The sequence below is a fragment of the Pongo pygmaeus genome, chromosome 1 (genome assembly GCF_028885625.2).
Source record: "Pongo pygmaeus isolate AG05252 chromosome 1, NHGRI_mPonPyg2-v2.0_pri, whole genome shotgun sequence".
NCBI lineage: Eukaryota > Metazoa > Chordata > Mammalia > Primates > Hominidae > Pongo > Pongo pygmaeus.
Genome location: NC_072373.2, coordinates 136,975,891 through 136,996,274, shown reverse-complemented (window position 1 = coordinate 136,996,274; position 20,384 = coordinate 136,975,891). Strand labels below are relative to the sequence as shown.

The 20,384-nt window shown below is 35.3% G+C and overlaps 1 protein-coding gene across 5 annotated transcripts in view; it reads left to right on the top strand.

Moving 5' to 3' along the window:
- The window catches only part of MTF2 (metal response element binding transcription factor 2), a 59,620-nt gene that overhangs the window by 26,903 nt on the left and 12,333 nt on the right, over positions 1-20,384 (top strand). For 2 of the 5 annotated variants that reach the window (XM_054476184.2, XM_054476172.2), the window contains exons 2-9: positions 3,923-4,121; positions 4,238-4,319; positions 8,379-8,474; positions 8,679-8,779; positions 9,161-9,309; positions 12,097-12,192; positions 13,086-13,154; positions 14,290-14,413. In XM_054476184.2, coding sequence (XP_054332159.1) covers positions 3,923-4,121; positions 4,238-4,319; positions 8,379-8,474; positions 8,679-8,779; positions 9,161-9,309; positions 12,097-12,192; positions 13,086-13,154; positions 14,290-14,413 — 916 coding nt within the window. Of the gene's footprint in view, positions 1-3,922; positions 4,122-4,237; positions 4,324-8,378; positions 8,475-8,678; positions 8,780-9,160; positions 9,310-12,096; positions 12,193-13,085; positions 13,155-14,289; positions 14,414-20,384 lie in introns of those variants that run through there. The other 3 variants (XM_063664713.1, XM_054476178.2, XM_054476198.2) reach the window with 3 other exon arrangements.

Below are 20,384 nucleotides of genomic sequence, written 5' to 3'. Positions count from 1 at the left end.
TGAAATAATAGCAAAGCATATGAAACTGGGAATGTTTGCAATTTTTATTTTTGTACAGTTTCTACTTTGGAATTCTAGGTCTTAACACAGACCTGCTATGGCATTCTACTGAGGTCATTTTTCACCCATGATTAATTATTGTTCAGGCTTTGGCTGTTTTTTTTTTTTTTGACTGAAGGCATACAAAATCCCTCAAGTGAACACTGAACTTAAAGCCTTTTTTTTTTTGAGACAGAGTTTTGCTTTTGTTGCCCAGGCTGGAGTGCAATGGTGTGATCACAGCTTACTGCAACCCCCACCTCCTGGGTTCAAGACATTTTCCTGCCTCAGCCTGCCAGGTAGCTGGGATAACAGGCATGCGCCACCACACCAGGCTGATTTTGTATTTTTAGTAGAGATGGGGTTTCTCCATGTTGGTCAGGCTGTTCTCAAACTCCCGACCTCAGGTGATCTGCCCACCTCGGCCTCCCAAAGTGTTGGGATTACAGGCGTGAGCCACTGCACCCTGCCCCTTCAAGCTTTTTTCAAAGTTGATTGCTAATAGAGTTATTCCCATACTGTGAAGCCATTAAATTGTTTCAAAGTCTGGAGAAAGAGGATTCTTACCCTCTCCTTGAGCATCCCTGATGACAATTCATTGTGATTCTTCCTGCATTTTTACTTCTGTTCTCTTGCACTGATCTTGTCAAACATTTAAACTTTTTAACCCCTCTAATTATACTACCAAAAGTGCCTTCTCCTCAGAGCTGACTATGGCACAGAAAAACAATGTTAGATAAAATTGCTTTGTGCCTTAGCATGAATCAAGGCAGCAGCATCAAACTGTACTTGTATTCTTCATAGTGTACTAACGGTAAAAAATATAAACACACACACACGTACCCCCAAACCTTATTTCACTTAAGAATGTTTCTTGTTTGTTTGTTTTTGAGATGTAGTTTTGCTCTGTTGCCTAGGCTGGAGTGCAGTAGTGTGATCTTGGCTCACTGCAATGTCCGCCTCCCAGGTTCAAGCGGTTCTCCTGCCTCAGCCTCCCGAGTAGCTGGGATTACAGGCACGCGCCACCATGCCTGGCTAATTTTGTATTTTTAGTAGAGATGGGGGGGTTTCACTATGTTTGCCAGGCTTGTCTTGAACTCCTGGCCTCAAATGATCCACCTGCCTTGGCCTTCCAAAATGCTGGAATTATGGGCGTGAGCCACCGTGCTGGCCAGGTTTAATATGTGTGATAAAATAGAAATGGCGTAAGGCACTTGTGCCATTGTTCGAGTTGCCAGCTGAACTAGCAGCTTTTTCATGGAACACCATTTTTACTTGAAACAGCCACTGAGTTCTATATAAGGCAGATATTTTCTTGAAGTGACAATCTATGTTTTATATTTACCTTAATTACAATTTTTTGTTTTTTTTTGTTTGTTCCTGTGAATTCAAGTTAGTGTCTTGTGTCCATCCTTCCTTCCATTTTTCTCTTTTCTTTTCTTCTTTTCTTTTGACAGGTTCTCTCTCTGTTGCTCAGGCTGGAGTGCAGTGACACAATCACAGCTCACTGCAGTCTCAACCTCCTGGCCTCATATAGTCCTCCCACCCCGGACTCCTGAGTAGCTGGGACCACGGGCACTTGCCACAATGCCCGGCTAATTTTTATTTTTTAATTTTTTTAGAGACATTCTCCCTTTGTTGCCCAGGCTACTCTTGAACTCGGGGTCCTCCTGCTTCAGCCTCCCGAAGTGCTGGGATTACAGGCGTGAGCCATGCTGCACCTGGCCTGTGTCATTTCTTTGAAACAGTTGAAACAGTTTTGCTCCTATATACTTCCTTTGTGCTATTATTGCCAGATTTATTACATTTCTATATATTATGGGTCTGACAATACAATTATGTACATATTGTTTTGTATACTTGCTTTGGAGGGAATATGCATTTATGCTGTCTTTTATAATTAGTTTTGTTGGTATTCTTTGTGTGTGTGTGTATGTACGTGTATTTGAATTTCCTTCTGGGTTTACTTGCTTTCGATCATAGTAGTATTCATTGTAAGATGTCTCTGCTAATAACAAATTCAGTTTTGGTTTATCTGGGAGTTTGTATTTCACCTTCATTTTTGAAAGACAGTTTTGCTGGGTATAAGATTCTCTGGTGACAGCACCCACTCCTGCAGCCTGCTTACTTTGAATATGTCATCTCACTGCCTCTGGCCTTTATTGTTTCTCATGAGAAGTCAACTGTTAATCTTACTGGGGTTTCCTTGTATGTGATATATTGTGTTTCTCTTGTTGCTTTCAAGATTTTTTTTTTTTTTTTTTTTTTGCCTTTCAGCATTTTTACTATGATGTGGCTGGGTGTAGATCTCTTTGCATTTATCCTACTTGGAATTTGTTGAACTGCTTGGATGTGTAGATAATGTTTTTCAGCAAATTTGGGAAGGTACCAGTTATTTCTTTGGATATCTTTAAAGTGTATTTCTTTCAAACGGAAACACTCTGTACCCATTGAACACTAACTCCCTACTCCCCATTCTTCCTAGCCATTGGCCACCATTCTGTTTTCCATCTCTATGACTTTGAGTGTCTAGGTACCTCATATAAGTGGAATAGTTGTCCATTTTGTCTGGCTTATTTCACTTAGCATAATGTCTTCAAGGTTCATCCGTGTTTTAGCATGTGACAGGGTTTCCCAGAATTTCTGTATTTTTGGGTATTGAAATTAGATATTCTTAATACTTAGGAGCTTTTTGAAACTTTTTTCTTTAATTTCCCTGCTCATTTTGTTTTTACTAAACTTTTGTGCTATTTTTAGAATTATTGTCTATCTAGTTTTACATGTCACTGCATGTTTAATTAGTGAAAAATCTAATTTGGAAAAGTGAAACCAAACACTGCTTTGTTACCTTTAAGAAAGCTGATGGTGGTATGCTTTGCTGTTTATGGAATGTCTAATACATAAGTTATAATGTAATTTCACAGTATTTAATATATATTTTTTCCTTTAAGTACTCTTATAGTGTACTTTCCTTTTTTTTTTTTTTTTTTTTTTTTTTTTGAGACAGAGTGTTTCTCTGTTGCCCAGGCAGGCTGGAGTGCAGTGGCATGATCTCAGCTCACTGCAACCTCCGCCTCCTGGGTTCAAATGATTCTCCTGCTTCAGCCTCCCCAGTAGCTGGGATCACAGGTGTGTACCACCACGCCCGGCTAATTTTTGTATTTTTTAGTAGACACAGGGTTTCACCATGTTGGCCAGGCTGGTCTTGAACTCCTGGCCTCAGGTGATCCACCCGCCTCAGCCTCCCAAAGTGCTGGGATTACAGGCATGAGCCACCGCACCCAGCCTTATAATGTACTATTTGTCTATAATTTAATGAAATTGCTGGTTCTCAATGTTTTTTTTTTTTAAACTCTCAGTCTGCATATTTGCTCAATTCAGTAGTGATTCCCTGTAAGGAGAAGGTCATGACTGCCCTTCCTTTGAATGTGAAGAGTGTGAATAACACCAGCTGTCCCTTGAAGTCACTGGTTAATGTGTCTTAACTGCATGTGGCATAATCAAGAGATTAAAATGTAATTCACTTTTATTCTTTACCTAAACCCAGTCATGAGATTCAAGACACTATTTGCTCATGACCATGGCCTGCGTACCTCAACATAAAGCTGTTATTTTGATGGCAGCTGCCTTGAATGTGTTATCTTGGAGTGTTTGCTGAGTCTTGGCCTCACTTAGAGTAGGCAATGAATGGATATTGAGAATTGTTATCATTTTGTTTTAAACTGCTTTGTTTGGAGAGTATTTATGATTTGAGATACTTTTTATATTTTTGTCTTAAGGTTTTTAACAAATTAAAAACTTTGATTAACATATAAAATATCCCACTGGTATAAAATAAGCTCTACAAGTAAGTCTTATGTATGGTCTTTTATTCTCTAAACAGAGACTCTACAGGGGCAGGTAATTCACTGGTCCACAAGCGGTCTCCTTTACGTCGAAACCAAAAGACCCCAACATCCTTGACCAAGCTGTCTTTACAGGATGGACATAAAGCCAAAAAGCCAGCATGTAAATTTGAAGAGGGTCAGGATGTCCTAGCTAGATGGTCAGATGGCTTGTTTTATCTTGGCACTATCAAAAAGGCAAGTTACTTTAATGTATCTTTTGCTGTTTTTGCAGTAAGCATTTAATAATCTTAAATTTAACTTCATGTTTTTAATTTTAAGAGATCACCGTTAAGTATTTCTCTGTATTGCAGATAAACATATTGAAACAGAGCTGCTTCATCATATTTGAAGACAGTTCTAAATCCTGGGTTCTCTGGAAGGACATTCAAACAGGCAGGTGCTACTATTTCTCTTGAACATGATTTAAATTAAAATTTGATTTTCTTCAACTTGTCATATTATGATGTTGTCTGTTGAATACAGTGTATTTAGATAACTCAGTATTACTTCTGAGGAGAGGTTAAAAAATCAGCATAGTCGTTATTATAGACCATAAGAAGAACAAGAATGCTCTAGAGGACAGATGCATCACTAATTTATACCTGTACCTGTAAGCTATGTTAAGACCCTTCTAAGAACTTTGAAGAAAAATCTTTAGTAACTAATCTCAGTAATGTTTTGGGATTCAATTCAACTGTTACTTGCTTATATTTGTAGAAAGCAAGTGTTTATTGGGAGCATACTATTTATCAGATGATTTGGGAAATTAGGACATATAAAACTGATTTAGAATAATAGAAATGTTCGTTAATAAGAATGGTTTAAAATTACCATTTAGTTATGGGTTTTTTATGTTTAAATGGGAAAATGAGGCTATATTTGTGTGCCAATAAAAATGAATAAAAGTATGCCTTGGTTTGGTTATAGGTATGCTTCTTGTGATGATTTCTGTTATTAGAAACTATGATTGTTTCATGCTTTTAGCATCTGCTAAATATAGATGTTTTACCAGGTACCTCTTTCATGCAAAGTACTTTTAAAAATTACCAATCTTTACTAAAAACCTGAGTATTTTAGCTGTTCATTAAAGCCCTACTTTTGGTTTTCCTTTTGCTGGATTAATAGGCCTACACTAAGACCTGTGTTTTGTGTATTCTCATAGAAAAGAGATAAATTTTCTCCCTAAAGGGTAGACACCTTGCCAAAGTATTTAATGATTGGGTTTTATATTTGAATACCAAGTTCAATTTTATGGTAGGTTTGTGCCATATTTTAGTTCTTGACTTTACTCTTAATGTTTCTTAAAGAATAAAAAAAGTGTTGGTAAAGGAATTGGAATATTCTAATTACCATCTGTATAGTTGGTACTCAGAGTTTAGGTGGGGAACTAAGTAGCTTTTACTCTGGTAAAATGTTTTTCTAGGGAAGCTTTTTATGGTTCCTGGACTGATAAGTTTAAAGGACTAAAATTACGTTTTGAATCCGAAATTGAGGAGCCAGAGAAAAGTGTGACTCATAAGATTTAAAGGGATAGGAGATCTCCAACACTACTAATATTGAGCAGATCTTACTACCCTGCACACAAAATTATTCTGTTTTCCTTATTTTGTAAACATAGGTCTCTCTGTAATAGCAGTGAAACATGTTATGCTGCTTTTTACTCCCCTTCCATTAGCTATGTGTTTCTTTCAGCTTTTAAGGATCTTTTGGAGTTTCCTGTGGATTTAATATAATAGATCTGTCTGTCCTTTTGTCCACTTCCTCCTTTCTACTTCTCCTTCTTTGCTTTTAAAAGTGGTAGAAAAGAAGAAAACCAATGTTACATAGAGATAGAAAGTTGTTGTGTGAGGGGTCCTTTTCTGTTCTGTAAGTGCTGCACTCAGTATGTCAGTTTAATGTTCTGTGGTTCTTTCTTCACTGGTTCCTTTTGCTGTTCCTGGAATTACAAAGGATTGCTCCTGGTCATTTAACTCTTTTTAGCACCCCGATAGTAGCACGTATGAAACTTATAGTTGCTATAAAAATGAATAAATGAATCTGAAACCTGCGTTAATGGCATATTTCAGTGAGGGGTGGGTTTAGTAGTTTTCTTCCCTGTAAGAAACCTGCCAATAATGTATATCAAAACTTAATAAATTATATTTGTCTAATGAGTTTCTTTTAAAAATTTTACATAAAGAAAAATATTAGTAGTCAACAGGGTGAAATATATCATGCTACAACTATTACATAAATGTAAGAGGGTTTTAAATCTTAGCATCTAATGCTGTTTTGGTTTCTGTGAAATGATATACTCTTGCCTTGCTGGTGGCAATGTAAATTTCTATTTTGGTGGTTTAGCATTTGCGTTAAATGCAAAAGTTTATAATTATCTAATAGACTCATTTCTAGCAGTTTATTCATAACAAATAATTCAAAAAATACTAGGTGAAAAATGTTTCCTGAAGTTTATTTTAACAACAACAAAAAATTTGGTATTTCTAAGATGAAATGGCCAAGGCTTTCTAGTCAATTGGATTTAGAGTAAGGGAGACTATAGAAGATTACTAAGCTATATAGGAAGGTTCTTGTAAACTTGATGGTAAAATATATATATATGTTTGATTTCACAAGTAAAACTTAATTCCCAGCTTTCTCAGGATTGTTTCTTTGGTCACTACCCCCTTTTCTGAGGAGTTGCCTTCCCCGTCATTAGTCCAGGTAGTTACAGTGAGAGTCAGGTCAGGCACCTACCCTAGGGGGGCTGTCGTTCCATTTCCAGGGAATTGTAAATTTTCACAGAGAGTTCCCAGGCTTAATCTGGTTGCTCTCCTGATTGGAACCATAAACCCAGAAGCTATGGGAGACCACCTTCAACGAAGTGTACAAAGAAGCAAACAGCTGGGCGCAGTGCCTTATGACTGTAATCCCAGTGCTTTGGGAGGCCCAAGCAGGAGGATTGCTTGAGCCCAGGAATTTGAGCCCAGCTTGGGCAACACAGGGAGATCCTGTTGCTACAAAAAAAAAAAAAAAAAAAAAAAAATTAGGTATGGTGACACACGCCTGTGGTTCCAGTTACTTGGGAGGCTGAGGTGGGAGCATTGCTTGGGCTTGGGAAGTCAAGGTTGCAGTGAGCTGTGGCTGTGCCACTGCACTCCAGCCTGGATGACACAGCAAGACCCTATCTGAGGGTAAAAATAAAAGGAAGCAAACAAAGCAGAAGAGAGAGGATGAGAGACCAGAACAAACAAATAAATAGCAGAAATACAAAAGACAGATTTCCCCCCCTCCAAAAAAAGAAAAACAGTTTGTAACCTGTATGTCCGAGAGTAGAGTAATAATGAAGTAAATTGGGTTATTTCCACTAGATGTAATACTATGCAGCTATTCGAAGTTACAATTTTGAAAACTAGCTGTGTGAAAAATGCTTTTGATAGAAGAAATATTACATAGTATTGATGAAGCATCTCGTAGTGGAGAGAACATGGATTTTGGCACATCTGGGTTTGAATCCTAGTCTTGATGTTTTCTCAGGGTCTTTGGGTTAGTTACTTTGTCTGAGCCTCAGTTCTTCTCTATAAATAGTATATTTATAAGTTAGTTGTAGAATTAAACAAAATATATCAAGATCCTACACAGTGCTTGGCCCATAGCACAAAATTGTAAGTTTTTATTGTTATGTACATAAAGTGTGTGTATTGTGAATTTGACTATTGAAACAGACAAGATGAGAATACTGGAAATGATAATGTGTTAGGGTGGTAAATTGTATTATAAAATTTGTGTGATTTTTTTAAGAATAAAAATGTCTAAGGAATAAATGATTCACTTGTTCTGCTAAAAAAAAATTAATAATTGTAGGACCCCCAAATTTTGTTGAAATGGTATTTTGTTAGGGTGCATTATTGGATACCATATTTTCAGATTTCAGAAGCTGGAGATTAAATAATTGGTGTTCAACCTATTTAATAAATTAGAAAGTAAAAGGAAATGCTCTGAATTCAGAGAAAAAGAGGTAGTTTACTTATCTTCCTTGCTTTTTTTCTTTAATTTCATGATATTAGTGGTGTAGGATAAGTGAATGTTATGTACATGAATAGATAAGTATTCTATAAAGTAGCTCTAGTGTTCACAAATCTCCTCTACCTGCTGTCGCCCATCCCTCATCTCCACCTTCACCTTTAAGAGTGGGAATATGAGAAATGAGTAATAAGGGAAGATGCTCAAGAGCAATTTAAATTATGCCTTCTGCCAAAAAGCAGATTAAATTATGAAAGTAGACAGGCATGTTAAGTTAAAAGTAGAAAGAACACAGAGAGCAGAGAGATACCATTTTGTGTACTTTGTCTTGTGAAGCATTGTGATGTACTTAGCAAACATTGTGCATACGTGCTGCCCACTGAGTCATAAAAGTGGTTTTGTTTTATGGAATTTTTTGTGACTCTCTTTTTTAATGTGTTTTAAATATTTTAGGAGCCACTGGAAGTGGGGAAATGGTCTGTACAATATGTCAAGAAGAGTATTCAGAAGCTCCCAATGAAATGGTTATATGTGACAAGTGTGGCCAAGGTAACGTTGATTTCTTTTAATCTTGTTACATACTGAATGCCTATGTTGAAGATTAATGACTAAAAATACTTTACGTTGATAATTTGAAATTATCCTGTTTATTAATTATATTAATGTAGGAAATAATGCTAAAATGCATTCTTGAAATTGTGTTGAAAGTATTAATGAAATAGAATTTGCTTTATGCTTTTTTTTGATATTAAGGATATCATCAGTTGTGTCACACACCTCATATTGATTCCAGTGTGATTGATTCAGATGAAAAATGGCTCTGTCGGCAGTGTGTTTTTGCAACAACAACAAAGGTATATTTTAAGTGTTTTGGGCTAAAGCCCTGATGGAATTTGTAAGACATTATCAACATAATGATTGTGTGCACTGAAAGTTTGTTTGAATGAAATGAGCAATGAATGCTGGGTAGAAAGAGGTGCTATTTATTTGACTAATAATGCTTAAGTGACTTTTTAATGATGCTTTCACTTATTTGATGATAGTAATATGGGAATTGGTGCAGTAATTTGAAAGAAGAAAAGAAAAATAGAGATTATTATTAATCAGACAGTTTGTGATATGGTAAAAGTTTGGAAAGGAAATTTCTCCAGAAGTGTCAGAGTCATTTTTAAAGTATAGAATTGTGTTTAAAATTTTAGCCTTCACTCTTTCACATTTTTTTCCCTCTAATGTAGAGGGGTGGTGCACTTAAGAAAGGACCAAATGCCAAAGCATTGCAAGTCATGAAGCAGACATTACCCTATAGTGTGGCAGACCTTGAATGGGATGCAGGTCATAAAACCAATGTCCAGCAGTGTTACTGCTATTGTGGAGGCCCTGGAGAGTAAGTAAATACAGTTATGTAATTCCCTTTAAGTAATTTTTATTTGCTTGCCTTATCTATTTTTCTTGATTATGGTGTGTGAGTGATGGTAAATTGCAACTGCATGAACACATCAGTGAAGAAAACCGGGGGAAAATCTATTATTTTCATAAAAAAAATTTTCGTCTAGTTTTTGATCATATCCACACATTAAAAAAATATTTGTATAAGTCTTATGTTCTGGAAATTTAAAGTGAATTGTAAGTATTGTCATAAAGTTAACTATTGAGGGAAAACATTTACTGCAGGGGCCCAGTATCAATGGTTTCATTGGATGTCATATTTAATGTGATTGACCATTTAGAAACTGGTATATTTAATATTATAATTTAAATGGGAGAGTAAAAGACAAGTTTTTTTAGACATAAAATCAACATGGAACTTTTTCACAGACAGATTACTGCTTTCTTCTACGTATTTTCATTTCTTTCTTAAAGTGATAGGGCGCAGATTGTAGTGCAGTGACATGATCATAGCTCACTGCAGCACTGAACTTCTGGGCTCAAGTCATCCTCCTGCCTCAGCCTCCAAAGTAGCTAGGACCACAGACACGTGCCACTACACCTGGCTAATTTTTAAAAGTACTTTTTTTTGTAAAGACAGGTTCTTGCTATGTTGCCAGGCTGTTCTTGAACTCCTGGCCTCAAGCAATCCTCCTCCTGCCTTGGCCTCCCAGAGCTGGCTGGGATTACAGGCCTGAGCCACCCTGGCCTGGAGTAGCATTTTTATTTTCTTCCAGAACTTTTTCTTTGCATATACAGCTCGGCCAGCTGTTTGGTGCAAGAGGCCTAGCTTTTGGCCTATCTTGGCTTTTGACATACCTTCCCAACGTTTGATTTAAATTTAGAGACTTGTGACTCTTTTGTTTGAACACTTAGAGGCCGTTGTAAGATTGTTTTTTTTTTTTTTTTTTTTTTTTTTTCGGAGACAGGTTCTTGCTCTGTTACCTCGGCTGGAGTGCAGTGGCATGGTTATAGCTCACTCCAGCATTGAACTGGGCTCAAGCAATCCTCCCATCTCAGCCTCCTGAGTAGGTAGGACCACAGGCATGTGCCACCACACCCTGCTAGTTTTTAAATTTTTTTGTGGAAATGGAGTCTTGCTATTTGTCCATGTTGGTCTCCAACTCCTGGCCTCAAGTGATTCTCCTGCTTTGGCCTCCCAAAGTGCTGGAATTACAAGCATGATCACCACGCCTGGCCCCCACTGTAAGATTATTAATTAGCCTAATTTCAATATTGTTGTGTCTCAGGGAATAGGAAGCTTAGGGAGAGGGATGGGGACTGGCTGGTTGGTAGTAGTCAGAACACATACAACATTTAATGATTAAGTTTGCCATCTTATGTGGGCATGGTTTTTGGTGGCCCAGAATAGTTATAGTAGTAACATCAAAGACCACTGATCACCATGAAAGATACAATATTAATAATAATGAAAAAGTTTGAAATATTATGGGAATTTCCAAAATGTGACACAGAGACATAAGGTGAGCACATGAACCTAGAAAAATAGTGCTAATAGACTGAATCAAGGTATACCTCTGTTTGGAAATGGTGCCTTTTATTATTTTCAAATAAAGATAACTGTATCAAAGTTTAGAAATGGTGCCTTTTATTATTTTCAAATAAAGATAACCATATCAAAACCACATACTAGCTGGGTGTGGTGGTGTGTACCTGTACTGCCAGATACTTGGGAGGCTGAGGTGGGAGGATCCTTTGAACCCTGAAGTCCAGCTTGGTCAATGTAGCAATGTAGCCCTGTCTCTTAAAACAAACCCAAAATCCATGTGCTAACTGAAAAGAGAAGATATATTTCTTAGATGAAGATTCAATTTTAGCATCTTTAACTTTCTCAAACAGATCTATAGACCATACATTGAAATATAGCTAAACCTGTCAAAAAGCCTTCATACCTGGTAGAGTCTTAGTTTAGATTTATGATAATGTTAAGCAGGTTTATTAAATCATTATATCGTTATATTCTTTTTATTATAGCTGACAAGAATAATAGAAACACAGTAAAGATATAAAGTGGAATGTTTATAATCTGAAAGCTGCCTAAGGCCATTTGATATTTGGGGCAAACAACAGTACCTCTGAATCTGGCCTCTCCTGGGGTTTAGAGAGTTGATATGAACAAAAGCCCAGAGGCCTGGCATGGTGGCTTTCGCATGTGATCCCAGCATTTTGGGAGGCCAAGGACAGAGGATTGCCTGGGCCCAGGAATTGGAGACCAGCTTGGGCAACATAGGGAGACCTCAGTTTTACTTTAAAAAAAAATTTGCCTAGCTTGGTGGTGCATGCCTGTGGTCCTAGCTACTTGGGAGGCTGAGGTGAGAGGGTCACTTGAACCTGGGAGGTTGAGGCTGCATGAGCCATGGTCATGCTGCTGCACTCCAGCCTGGACAACATAGCAATACTTGCCTCTTAAAAAAAAAATAACCTAGCCTTGTGTTTTAACAGAGCTCATTTAACTAGTGTAGGAGCCAGGCATTTTTGACTAGAAGTAGTAGGTGTATCTTTCAAGAGCTTATAAAATTTCGTGAGTAAAAGAGAGAAGACGGATGAAATAGCTGATACTATACACCTTTTTGGGAAAGGTAATATTTACAGTAAGTATAGTAGAAATGTGATACTTTAATTAGAACAGTATTGTGGATTATGCCACTGTTTTTTTTTTTTTTAAAAGAAATGAACCTTTCCCTTAAAACAGGAATTTCAGTGTTAACTTTTTTTTTTTTAATAGCTGGTATTTAAAGATGCTACAGTGCTGCAAATGTAAGCAGTGGTTTCATGAGGCTTGTGTGCAATGCCTTCAAAAGCCAATGCTATTTGGAGACAGGTGAGAAGGTCATTTGAACTTTACTGGCTGATTTTTGTCACTTTTTAATTGTGGTTATATTTGCAATTTCAGATTTCCTAAAGATAGTTTCAACAGTGATTTGAAAAGGGGTTGTCTCAGAGGGAAAATATTAAATAATATACTTAAAATATACATAATTTTTGTGCTTTTGGATTTTATTCCAAAAAGCTTTTAAGTGTTGTCAGTGATTACATTTGCTCCTGTTGACCCATAGTACTCTAAAGTATTCTCATTGGTACCTTCCTTTAAAGAACCTCAAAGGGATCGTATTAGAATTGGAAAAGACCACAGGGCCTTGTTAAAGACACAACTATACTTTAGATATAAAAAATTTGTAAAAGCAGACTTAATGTACTTTCTGTATTAGAAGAATGCAGAGTAGCACAGTGAGCTCCAGGAACAAAAAGCTAGACCACTAAGTTTGACATCTGAAAACCTGGTTTTAAAAATCTTGGCATATTATGCCACTTAACTTTCTTTCTGACCTTAGGGAAGTTCACTTGTCTCTTTGGGGCTTATTATGTTATTTTGAGTGTTGAATTAAACGATGTATATGGGGGCAGCCATCACAATTCCTGGCACACACAAGTGATTGATTAGTAAACTATAAGTACATGTGAGTCTGTGTGTGAACTTTGAAGGTCTCCAATGGTTAAAAAAAAAGATCCTTTCTCTTCACATATGAACTATTTCATTATTTGTTATTGGAGAAGAACTTCATCAATCACAGAAAGCATTATAATTTAAATTATATTTTGTTTTGAGTATCAGTCTTTATATCAGCTGTAGGTTATTCACTTGGTGAATATTAGCTATAATTGTTAGTTTATCTCTGATTACTCAGTATAAAACTTTTTTTTTTTTTTCCTTAGATTTTATACGTTTATATGCTCTGTCTGCAGTTCTGGACCAGAATACCTCAAACGTCTACCATTACAGTGGTAAGTGTGGACCTTTCTGTTAAAAAAAAAAAAGGAAAAAAGCCATTTTCTTAAACCTACAAGTTGAAACTTTCTATATACATTTACTTGGCTTAAGTAAAAATAGGTTATTTATGCTTGGCTTTATTTATTTTATTTATCCTCATTCCTGATGCCATCTTCACTAAGTAACATCCACTCGTATTGCTAAATTAATAAGGCTGTTCAGTGTTGAGTGTTATAAATGAAACTTTCAGGTATCCTTTAGACCTAAATTCTTACTCATATTTCTAGTTCTTTTGAACCTTCAGAATAGCATACAATAGAAGAGAGATAGGTATAACAAACATGCTAATTTCTGCTTAAATGTAGTAATTCTTGTGTGTTGAAAGTGTGATGAATTTTAGAGGTTTACTAATAAAATGCTTACAGTAAGTACTTACAAATCTTTGTTGTATTTTACATATTTTATCAACAGATAGGATTTAACCCATGAATCAGATAGTTTGGTTAAGTATGGTATATTCTGTAGCTTATATCCGGAAGTGAAAACACAAAAATCTTGATTGTAAGTTATATTTTTTTAAAGCCAGATCCTGTTTGAATGCACTTTAAGAAGTAATTCGTGGCCGGGCGTGGTGGCTCTCGCCTGTAATCTCAGCACTTTGGGAGGCCGAGGTGGGTGGATCTCCTGAGGTCTGGAGTTTAAGACCAGCCTGGCCAACACGGTGAAACCACGTCTCTACTAAAAATACAAAAAAAAGTAGCCTAGCGTGGTGGTGGGCGCCTGTAATCCCAGCTACTCGGGAGGCTGAGGGGGGCTGAGGCAGGAGAATCGCTTGAACCCACGGGATGGAGGTTGCAGTGAGCTGAGGTTGCGCCATTGTACTCCAGCCTGGGCAATCAGCGAAACTCTGTCTCAAAAAAAAGAAGTAATTCATATATCTTCTAGTTTATAGTTGCTATTCAGGATAAGTGAATGTTTAGTCACTATTTTCTAGTTATTTTTATATGTAGTGATTTATTGTATTGTGAATATGACTATCCACCTAAATATTTCTCTTTGCATTTTAATTACTGTTTTATAAAGAAACCATGATTTTTTAACAGTAACCAAAAACATTGTTTTGTGTATTTGATTATTTTCGGATTCCAGGGTAGATATAGCACACCTATGCCTTTACAACCTAAGTGTTATTCATAAGAAGAAATACTTTGATTCTGAACTTGAGCTTATGACATACATTAACGAAAACTGGGATAGATTGCACCCTGGAGAGGTAGGTGGTCTGAGAACTAACTTCAGTAGCTACTTGATGTCTTTTTTGTTTTGTTTTGTTTTTCAAAAAACAACTAAGACACATGTATAAGTCAGACAACTAAAATAGAATTTTATTTTTAGTTCTGGGGACAAATAAGTTTGGTATGGATATCAGGACCAGCCTTCTCATCCTCCTGTGTGTTTGTTGCCTGTTGACTCTGGAAATTTGTAGAAGGAGGAGGTATATTATTTGATTCTTTCATTTTTCTGCAGTGAAAATCATTGTAGTTAAAGATAGAAGGGAGGGAGAAATCTTTAGTATTGGGTATCTTACTCGTAGTTCAACCTCCTTTTCTTCTAAGTTTTCTATAAACTTAGAGATATAACCAACATTCTTCCTTCCTTTCTTGTTGGTACTCCTTTATATATTTCTGACTTGTAGGAATGGTGGGATCTAATAATATTGTTAGAAAAATGAGTTGTAGAGTGAAGCTGCCTGAATAGAAAATTATCCCCTTTCATTCTGACATCTCATTTTGCTTCTCATTTTTGAAGTGTAACTACCTATGCTGGTTTACAGTCTTTTTTTAAATGAATTTAAAAGTAATGTGTGTTCATTGAAGAAAATTTTGAAACTAATGAATAGCAGAAAGAGAAAAGTAACTAGAATAAGTTTAATAGTTAGGACCTTATTTTTAGCTTTTATTTAGAATTACTAGAGTACATATATTAACTACTTTTAGTTAAAACTAAAAAATTTGTTTTATAATATATGGAATTTGATTTGTATATCTTAGTCATGCTTTTTTTTAGGTAAAAATTTTGCAAACTGATTTGAAGTTTAGGAAGAATTTCTTTATTTGTAGCTTTGAGACACAAAGGACATCCTATTTCATATCAAACAGGATATCAAAAGGCTTTTTGGGGGTTTATGGGATATCAGGGAGAACATAATGCACGATTTAGTTTGTAGTTTTAAAATCTAGGATATTATTGAAATTCAATTGATGAATTTTTGAATTTATCATTTGAGTTTTGAATGTTAGATATTGGATTATCATACAAATTTTTGTTAAGTTTTCTATTAAATACTTTTTTTTAGATGAAGTTTGAGAGAAAGTGAGTGATGCGTACATTTGATTTTTTTTTTTTTTTTTTTTTTGAGACGGAGTCTTGCTCTGTCGCCCAGGCTGGAGTGCAATGGCGCTATCTCAGCTCACCGCAACCTCCGCCTCCCAGGCTCAAGCCATTCTCCTGCCTTAGCCTCCCGAGTAGCTGGGATTACAGGCATCTGCCACCACGCCCGGCTAATTTTTGTATTTTTAGTAGAGATGGAGTTTTGCCATGTTGGCCAGGCTGGTCTTGAACTCCTGACCTTAAGTGATCCGCCCACCTTGGCCTCCCAAAGTGCTGAGATTACAGGCATGAGCCACTGGGCATGGCCATGTTTGATAAATTTTAATAAACTGATTAGTAATCAGAAAGTAAGGGGTAAGGCATTAGAAGTGGCTATAGTGGTTTTTATAATTATCTTAATATTTAATGCTATAATACATTTGTTTAAAAATTCTTTCTAGCCATTATTCTTTTAGCACTTCATATGCAGATACATATGTATACCTGTTAGTACACTGTATGCATTACATGATGAAATTCTGCAGTAGTAACTTGATGTAGATATTGGGTATATATAATATAAAAACTCAAGTTGTGTTTATTTCAAATGCTGTCATTTTTAATTAAAATTTAAATTTTAGTGTTTAGATTTTATTTGAGAGGCTAGAAATATAAGAAAATGAAAATCACATTTAGTATATTTTTCAAGAAAAGAGTTCAGTTTATGATTTTCAGGTGTCCCAGCTCCAACTGAACTTCTGAAACATACTAGAAAAAATTTGCTTCAGCAATAATACATGTTTTTATTTCTGTAGCCTATGAGGTAATGTCTTAGAAAAAAAGAAAAAGTTTTGCAGATTATTTCCACTTTTTGAGCCATCAAATTTATTACTAGAACAAGAGACTAATAATTTCTTACTGTTCTTTCTCTGAATTAAAATAAGAAAATATTCAGACTTCTTAGATGAGACATCTCATTCACAGACTTTGGTAACTGACAGATTGAAGTTCAGGTTTCTAATTTTCTGTATTCTTTTATATTTTTATACTGTAATTATAATTGGATTTTAGGGTGAGTTTTTAATAATAAAGAGATGATAAAATTTATGCTAGTTTATCATGTTTATTCAGTGTTTTTCATTTAGTTTACTTTCAAATGTTTGTAGTGATCAATAAAAACATAACATAAATAATGGGTCATTCCAAATTATTTGAATAGAAAATTTTTGATAAACTAAAAATGAATTACAAATTGAATTTTGTCACTAATCCAAATTTAGGTTAACAAAAATTTCTTTTTGTTTATATCCTTGTTCCAAATCTTATTAAATGCCATTAATTATTTTCAAAACATGGGAAGTAGTGTATGCTAAATATAATGTTTATATTTTATAATTGAGTACCTTGGAGTACTTTAGTCATTTTGAACATCAGCTCTTTCTTTTTTTTTTTTTTTTTAAGAGACAGGGCTGGAGAGTCTCTCTCTTTTTTTTTTTTTTTTTTTAAGAGACCCTTGCTCAGGCTGGAGTGCAATGGTACAGTCATACGTAGCTCACTGAAGCCTTGAACTCCTGAAGTCAAGTTATCTTCCTGCCTCAGCAATTCTTGTTATACATAATATAGAATAAAGAACCTGCTCTAGAAATTTATCTTCAAAAATGAAACAAAATAGAACAAAGGTTGTGATTTTAGTTTATCTAAAATGTGGAGTTTCCTTCCTCTTGCCACCAGATCAGAGAAAAAAATTTTGTAATGATATAAGTTGATTGAGATTTTTTATGGCATTTTGCGTAGGAATATATATTGCACAACTAGGTAGTTATCCACATTTATTATTCTATTCCTGAACTTTGAATTATAATTAATTTTACATATGATGAGGCTGGCTAAACTTTAGTGGTATTTTTTATTTTAGAAACCTAGTAAATACATACTTACATTTGTAATTACTTGCTGTAATCTTACATTGAATCAGTTGTATTCTGTTTCGTGTATTGTGTCCCCCCCCCCTTTTTTTTTTTTATAAAGGAAGCACTGTGCCTTTTTATTTTAAAGACTGTTTTTTTTTTTTTTTTTTTAGAGCAGATTTAGGTTGTCCCCTTCTACCACACACGCATTGCCTCCCCCATTATCAACATCCCTCCACCATAGTGGTAGATTAGTTATAATTGATGAAGCTACATCAATACGTCATTATCATCCAAGGCTGTAACTTCTTTTAGTAATAAAAAGAAGTTTCAAAAATATTACACTTTTGGAGATAATATCCTGTCATGCTGAAAAGGCAAAACATAACATTCATGTATGATATTTTTTTCTTAGTTGAATATGGTATAGGATTGTTATGAAGAGAAGATAAAACTTTTGAATCATTTTAGAAAATAATGGTAGTGTTACACTGTTTCCTTATGTAGTTTTTGTACTTCTTTTGGCTTGGTACCTAATGATTATCATATAGATTGAGTGTAGCTGTTTGAGGCTTCACAATTTGAGGATTGTGAAATAATCCAACTATGTTTTGGATTATTTTCTTTGAGATAGTAAAAATACTTAACATTTGAAACCATGATAAACTTTCTTAAGGTTTTTATGTAAAATGAAGTCTCATCTGTTGTACCAGATTGTTTTGGGGAGTTTAAAATGAGATATTAGTACTTTTTGTAATCACTTATTGTCATTTGTCTTTGATTCTTAAAGTTATTTGAAATCCTAGTTCTGTAATAACCGCTTTTCTGTGGTCTTAAATTTTAGAAACCCTGAGGTTGATAGCAGAATAATTTATGGAGTGCTACTTCACTTCTGAGGGAGGTAGAGAGAAAAGCAAAGATGAAACTCAAGAAATACTGTGGTAGAAATGATAACTAGAGGAAAATATACAATAGAGGTGGAATAATATTTATAAGTGGAAATTATAAGAAATCTGAACAAAAATACCTTGGGGCTTAGAGTGTTATAATTAGCATATAGTATGGTGGTTAGCAACAAATTACCTAAATTGTTGGGATACTTAAGCCCAGGTGGCTTGGAACTTAATATTGGTAGTTGAAAGGAAGAGTTATACTATAAGTATTAGTGTGAGATTAGTATCTGGTGAGGGGGGAGCAAAAAAAAATTATTCTTTTGGAGATTTATATAATAAACCTCATGGGTCAGATGGAAGGTGTAGAATATGATGCTCTTTTAATGTAGATTATCTGATTTACACTATAATGGTTGTACTTTTAGTTTGCAAAACACTGAAAAGGAGAAGTCTTTGGCACTTTTATGGTAGCTAAAATATGCAGTTCTATGCAGAGTAGTCATGGAGTGCTGAAGGAACTTAGTAGATAAAATTTCTGAGAAATGGTAGGGAGTAAATACCAAAAGAAAGTAGAGTTCATTGCGATCGTCAAAAAGTAAAAAAGTGGGTTTTAGAAATTAGGAAGTTAGTTTTGCTGTTGACTCAGCAAATTTTCAGATTTTTCAGATATATAGTTTGTGAAGATTTAAAAGGCAATAAGGAAAATCTCTTATTAGAATAAGTCATGTATACCCTTGGTTTCTTTTTTGATATGATTAGCAACACTGGTTTGTCAGTGTTTTTTTTTTTTTTTTTTTTTATGGTTAGCAAACCCTGGTTTGGGCATGATATAGACATAGTATAACTTGATTTCAGATGAGATATTAAAATGTGAACTGGTTAAAGTGAAAATTAAATGGATTTGTAACTAATGGAAAAATAGTAACAAAGTCAGTGCTTTGGAAACATTCTTGAGGGAGACTCTAATGGAGGGCCATAGGGGTTCTGTCTTTGTCTCTACCTTCAATTCTAGAAGGATGACAGAATCAAGAGAAAAGATCTGGAACACTGAGATGAAAACAAGATCAATTAACAGCAGTTATAAAATTCTGCTTTAGCCATAAACACAAACAGTACACGGGTATGATAGGGGATACTCAATTTGATAGTAGTTCATCTGATAAGATTTCACAGTTGGGGTGGGGAGGGGGGACCAGGAAGAAGACAGAGTTAGTCAGAAGCTTAATATGAAGTAACCATGTGATATAGCTATTAAACATTTTAACCTAATCTTATAGTTAGACATGATAGTTGCATTCAGATATTTGAAGAGCTGTCTTGTAAAAGAGGGAATGAAAGAGCTCTGGGGAGGAAGATTTTGCCTACTTACGGAATGGGCTTTTTTAGTTGGTGCCTTATCAGCTTTTATCAGTGGCAGTAATTAAGCCAAGGTTGAATAAATATCTGTACTGTAAAAGAGACTGCAATGTTGGTGGAAGGCTGAATTGGATCTAGGGTCTCATTCAAGCTTTAAAGTCTGATTCTATTATTCCTCCTTTAAAATTGAAATTCTCTATCATTAGACACTTCAGAAATTACAGTAGGAGTTGGTGGTTTGATATAGAGGAATGAGTACCTAACTCGTATTTCACATGTTTATTTTAGCACTCAGCATATTGGCACAGAGTGGGCTCTCAGTGAGTGTAGAATGAATGGACTTATCACTTGAGTTCAGGTTCTAGCTCTCTCACCAACTAGACAGGTGAATTTGAGCCGTTTTAACCTTTACATTTGTTAACTCGTGTAAAATAGAGTTGGAGTAGATGACTTACAAGTTTTTTCTAGCTCCAGCATTCTATTTGGCAAATTTGTTTTCTTTCTCACTTAAAGCAGTTCTGAGGCTTGGGAGTTTCAACTGGTAAAGAACATACTGGCTGTAATTTTGAAAGTCAACTGTGATATTTTGGAAGCAGCTTTTTTTTTTTTTTTTTTGAGGTCTTTGTAGCATTAATTCAGGACGGTCCTTTTGTAATTTAAGATTTCTTTGCTAATATGCCCTAGTCAAGAAGAGGCAGAAAGGTCTCTGAGAAAAAGC